This window comes from Sander vitreus, chromosome 9 (assembly GCF_031162955.1).
Source record: "Sander vitreus isolate 19-12246 chromosome 9, sanVit1, whole genome shotgun sequence".
Lineage (NCBI taxonomy): Eukaryota > Metazoa > Chordata > Actinopteri > Perciformes > Percidae > Sander > Sander vitreus.
The window spans coordinates 2,772,960-2,778,667 of NC_135863.1; the positions used below are offsets into that span (position 1 = coordinate 2,772,960).

Below are 5,708 nucleotides of genomic sequence, written 5' to 3' on the forward strand. Positions count from 1 at the left end.
GTCAGTGTGTGTTAAATAATATGAAAGTCTTCAGTAGTGTAGGTGATTTTCTTGCACTGCCGTCCGCTCTGTCGAGAATGATTTACAGGTGAAAGAGGCAGGCAAGTGATGAGGGAGAGTAGAGCAGACTGGCTTTGAATAACGTGTACTCTGTGAGTTTTCTGTTTGTAGTTTTGACTCGTTGAGAGAGGATTCCACTGCATCTTATAAGTTATTTTGCACTAAATGTCAGAGACACAATCAAAGTGTTTGTGATTTTCAGCCAACACGTTGGAGTTCCAGGGATTGGCTAAACCACTACCACTCTTTTTTTTTTTTGCATGAAAGGGCACAAATACTTTTACATGTATTTTCTTCCTTTTTGTGGTCCCTCTGCTAGAAGTCCAATGTGGCACTTTATCCTCAGAGATGAGGTTAGTGTAGACACTGATTTTTTTTTTTAAGGAAAGCATTCCTGCTACTAGTGTGGGTGCATGATGGTTGTCTGATGCGACGGACAGCCGGAGACCTTGGCAGACTGCATGTGTAGCCTGCAGAGACTGTGGGTAATGCTGAACAAATCGGAGAGTTGAACGGACAGTGATGTCCTATGACGCGTCTCGGGATTTAAATGGCTTTATCGTGATGGCTCTGTTCTTTTTAACAAAACACAGAATGTAATTCAAGAAAATCAGTATTTATTTTTGTCATGCTGCCGAGGGCAATTTTTGTTGCTTGAAATACCTCCTTAATTAGCAAATATTTCCACTCCCAACTCTCATTTCCTTGTTCTCTGTACTGTGGTAATGTTGTAATCCTGCTCCTAGGATGTGTAACTCTAGCCAGAAAGCACAATATTTTACAGTTTTTTTTGTTGGAAATAAACGTTTGTGAAGATTAGAATAGAGCAGCCGTAGCCTGCGCAGACCTGGCCTAGTTGTGATTAATGTACATTTATACACTTTACTACGTACGTTTCCCTTAGGACTGCATAAAAACGTAAGGTACGTATCCATGTACCATTCATTCATAGGATGATAAGCACATTAAATAGATAATACATCCCATTTTTCATCCATATATACCTTGAACCCAAACATCCTACATTTTTAAAATCATATTTAGTACACAGCACGTATTTTGAACACCCTGTATGGTTTACTAGTTTGTATGTTTTCAACAGTTAAACACTCGGAGGAAAACAAATCCCACTAATGCTGTTTTCTAAGTGTTATTTTTTTAATATGATGCATTTGTACAAAAAGCCATAGGCCTCTACGTGTTTTGATAATAAACCACTTAATTTATTATGTCAATAAAAGAACACTTGATGTGACTGTTTGTGGTCCTTGTGTGAGAGTTTGATTACAGTATTAGAATGAGTATGTCAGTCCACAGAAAAAGAAGGAGAAGCACCTGCTACTTGATTGTTGCTCTGCTTCCTACATGTCCTCAGTTCTACACAAAACAAGAGTTCAATAAACAATCAAAAGTGTTCCGGGTGAAGGTCCAGCTCCTTTTTGATCCTGTTCTCCACCGAAAGACTGAGGTTGGAGTCTGTCATCGGGAGACTGTAACTCACAAATACTTGCTTTTTGGTCTTCTTTGCTGCAAAAACAGACAGAAACAGACACGTATTTCACTTTTAGTTTAGCAAAAGCACTAAATGATTTGCTACAGTATACAGTTACACTGAAGTTATCAGTCTTGGAAGTCGTGGAGACTCCGAATTATTTTTTGGTTAATGGACCATGTCAGTGTCTTTGTATGTTTTAGCCTGTCCACTATAATGTCTATTTTTAGTTACCATACAAGCGTACCAAAGGATGTTTGTGTGTTTTTCACACATTTCAAGAAGCCTCTGCTTCATGCTACATGTGAAGATATCTTCAACATATCATAGTGAACATTATTATCGCTTTATTTTTTGGAAAACCTATGTTATCGTTTAGTGGTGGAATGTACATTTACTTAAGTACTGCACTTAAGTACAATTTTGACATAGCCTACTTGGTTATCTAAAATTGTCTCCATATTAACAAACTACAACATTCAAATGCTCTTTCATGTAATTGTTAATGATAAACATGGAATAAAATAATATTCTATAATAACAACTAACAAAACTGTGGAAGGAGATATTCTGCATAATGAGTACTTTTACTTGTGATACCTACATTATGCTGGTAATACTTCTGCACTTTTACTTTTAAAGTGCTCATATTATGCTTTTTGGCTTTTCCCTTTCCTTTATTGTGTTATATATCTTTTTTGTGCAGGTTATAGGTTTACAAAGTGAAAAAGCCCAAAGTCCCCCCCAAAGGGACTTACCATCTCCAACAGAAAACACTGTTCACCAACTGCTCCAAACAGCTCTACTGTAGTCCAGCCTTTACTTCAGAGACAAACGTGGTCACTTTGTAACACACGTTATAATGCTCGCCTAGCGGCTAGCATGGTATGACCTCATACTCTGCTTCTGACTGGCTAGTAGTCCTTACCTAGCTACTGCGCATGTGTGACTCCCAACAAAGATGGAACAGAAGTGTGATGCCTCACTCTGTAGCTAAAACAGAGAGCTCGACACACAGGGTGAAAAGAGGAGCTGCAGCAATGTGCAGTACAACATAAATATGGTGTTTTTTGAAAATTAAACCATGTAAATCTATTCTGGTACAACCTCTAAATACAAGTATGAACCTGAAAATGAGCATAATATGAGCACTTTAAGTGACATTTTGAGTCAGGATTATTACTTGTAATTTTTGTAATTATTTTTAAACTGTGGTATTTCTACTTTTACTTTATTTCTTCCACCACTGCATAGTACATAGACTTTTCAAATCAATCCACATTTGCAACTACAGTACATTAACAAGCGCTCTGACAACACTAAAAACGATTACGGTGAAGGATGACCTAGCAACGGCAGGATTTGGTGAACTGTTTGCAGTAAAGTTGATTATAATTGGATTCTAGCAAATGAGCTAAAACATACAAAAACATTTTAATATCCACAAAATACGACACAACAGCTTTTTAATAACTTATTATAACTTTCTACATTAGCAGCAACAATAAAAGTCGTACATCATTACCTAATCTCTGTGCCAAGGAATTTGAAGCAGTATTGGATGGGTCCCCCATGACTAATGTAGATAAAGGCATCGAATCCTGCAGACAGAACAAATGATGAGCAGAACAGCGGGTTGGTCTTTCTTCCAGGACAGAAATCATTAGCTCTCTGACATCCAAAATCTTTTACTTTAATATGTGTTTGTCAGGCCAAGTGTTCCCAATTCTGTTCAGCTTTGTTGTCTGTCTTGGTTTGTGGTAAAGTCAGAAGATGTCAAGGAAGAGATGTATTCTATTTTGCCTGCTAAGGACCCATTACCCAACCAGTGGCACTGTGTGCTGGAATAATACTGAATCATAGGGACTTCAACATTAAAGTTCCAGGTCACCACTATGCAACAGAGCGACAACCATGTTTTCCCACCTTTCCCTTGTGGTATTTAACCATGAAAGCTAGAAGTGAGGAATGTATGATATAATCTAATATATATAGAATCAATTAGGTGTTAATGTATAAAATAAGCATGTCTGTTTTTAGATAATGTCAGGTTAATACACTGATGCAAAAATCATATAAAAATGCATTCTTACTTAAACATCAGTCCTACTTTTTGATTAACAATACTGCCCACAATATTTTAATACCCCCCAGACACCCACTGGCTGCACAGGAAAGGGATACATGTACTACAGTATCGGTTCCGAAAAGATCATCCCAAGCTCTGTACATGGCAACATCGTTTCGGTTTTATGGGAGCGTGCCTATGTACCCACATTTCTAAGATTTCTTTCAAAATTAGGCCCTATGTTCCCACATTTCCTTTTTTTTATTAATTTGTATCAGATTTGATCCCCCTTTCTTCCAATTTGGTAGCCAATTACACCCAACCTATTATTAGGTTTGGGCATCGAGATTCCTACTTGGAATCATTTCAAAAAGTATGATTCCAGTAGAATCGTTTCTTTATTGGAATCGTTTGGAATCTTTTGGTTTCAAATCTGACCATGGGTTCCAAATTTAATATGCGCAAGTTTTGGTTTCCGTAGCGGCCAGGCGCTTGTTGTGTTGCAGCCGTGGAGCACAGTAAGCGGCGCTCTAGTCTGGCTTTATTTTACGTTGAAAAGGCCCTCTAAAACTGTAAATCACCATTGAATCAAAATAAAACGTTCCTCTTATTTGTGAAATAAGCATGTGACCCGTTTCAACACCACCCCTCAAAGAATCGGAATCGAGTAATCGATAGGAAGAATCGGAATTGGAATCAGAATTGTTAAAATCCAAACGATGCCCAACCCTAACTATTATGCAGTAGCAATGGACTACAGATGGAATGTAACCCTAACCCTAACATAGGCCTACTTTGTAGGCTGTGGGAACATATGGCAGACCCCGGTTTTATCACTGAAACTTCTGTTATCATACGAGTGGGATAATATATCTTTTATTTATAACAGTGTGGACTGAAACTGTGACTGAACAGCCTTCCCATAAATATCAAACAAGTAACGTTAGCCTAATAACTTTAGCATTCCTTTGAGAAACCTCTCAAGACTTATCTAGCTAGTAGAATAATAGTGTGTGTGACATGAAAAGACTCAAGTAAAGTACAAGTACCTCAAATGTGTACTCAAGTACAGTACTCAAATAAAAATACTAGTGTGGTAGTAACTAGTAGTTATACACTTGGTTGTATTTACTTACATATCTGCTGCTCATTGAGACCGCCAGGTTGGACAGAAGCGGACTCGTACCGACCCACAGGAAGAACCCTCCGCTGAGCTTCATCACATGAAAGTGTATGACCTGCTCCAAAATCTTCTCCGAAAAATTGTGCACCGTAATGGCCTCAAACACCGCTCCGTTTTGTGTGTCGTTCATTTTTGTTGCTGCTGTTGTTGTTGTTTAACTCTAGCTAGCAACCATTTGAACTCGTGCTAGCTGCAAACAGAAACAGAAAGAGCTACTTCCTTGTGGAAGGAAGATGGCAGCCCAAAGCAATCGATCGTCAATGCGATGTGCAGCACCAGAGCAGCTGATCTTGACCATAAAAAACGCCACAAAAAGACGGCGGTGGAAGAAGTACTCACACATTTTTTACGTAAAAGTAACAATAATAACACAGTGTAGAAATACTCTGTTACAAGTAAAAGTCCAGCATTTTAAATGAGTACAAAAAGTATTAGCATAAAAATGTATATTATGCAGAATAGTCAATTTCAGAATCATATATGATTATAATTATCGATGCATTAATGTGTTCATCAATTTAATTGCAACTGGTAAATGTGAAGCTCATTTTAACTACATTAAATGTATGCTGGGTGGCTAAATCCATAATAATAGCCTACATCATAATTTATTAGTCGATTATATTTTGTATCAATAATCGGAATGTGCAAAGTAAAGTTGTCAAATAAATGTAGGAGTAAAAAGCACAATATTTCCCTCTGAGATGTAGTGTAGTAGAAGTAAAAAAGTAGCATGAAAATTAAAATACTCAAATAAAGTACATGTACCTCAAAATTGTAATAATGTAGCATACAGTACTTGAGTAAATGTACTTAGTTACGTTCCACCACTGCTTACTGTGTAACTTAAATATAAATCCTCATGTAAAGTAGCATAGGTAACACTTAAATAAAGGGCTTGTAAA

At 37.4% G+C, this 5,708-nt stretch overlaps 1 protein-coding gene across 1 annotated transcript; it reads right to left on the reverse strand.

Annotated features, from left to right (window-relative positions):
* Positions 1-1,259: 1,259 nt before the first annotated feature.
* On the reverse strand, positions 1,260-5,039 carry psmg4 (proteasome (prosome, macropain) assembly chaperone 4). Its single transcript, XM_078258350.1, has 3 exons — positions 4,757-5,039; positions 3,078-3,153; positions 1,260-1,587 (listed from the first exon to the last, which is right to left on the reverse strand). Exons 1-3 carry the CDS (start codon positions 4,931-4,933, stop codon positions 1,466-1,468), a joined length of 375 nt encoding a protein of 124 aa, XP_078114476.1. The 5' UTR covers positions 4,934-5,039; the 3' UTR covers positions 1,260-1,465.
* Positions 5,040-5,708: the final 669 nt, after the last annotated feature.

Coding starts and splice junctions, on each gene's coding strand:
- psmg4 (XM_078258350.1), bottom strand. CDS start 4,933: ATGAACGACACACAAAACGGAGCGGTGTTTGAGGCCATTACGGTGCAC. Junction 3,154..4,756: donor TCTCAATGAGCAGCAGATAT/GTAAGTAAATAC, acceptor TTCTGTCTGCAG/GATTCGATGCCTTTATCTAC. Junction 1,588..3,077: donor TTCCTTGGCACAGAGATTAG/GTAATGATGTAC, acceptor CTGTTTTTGCAG/CAAAGAAGACCAAAAAGCAA.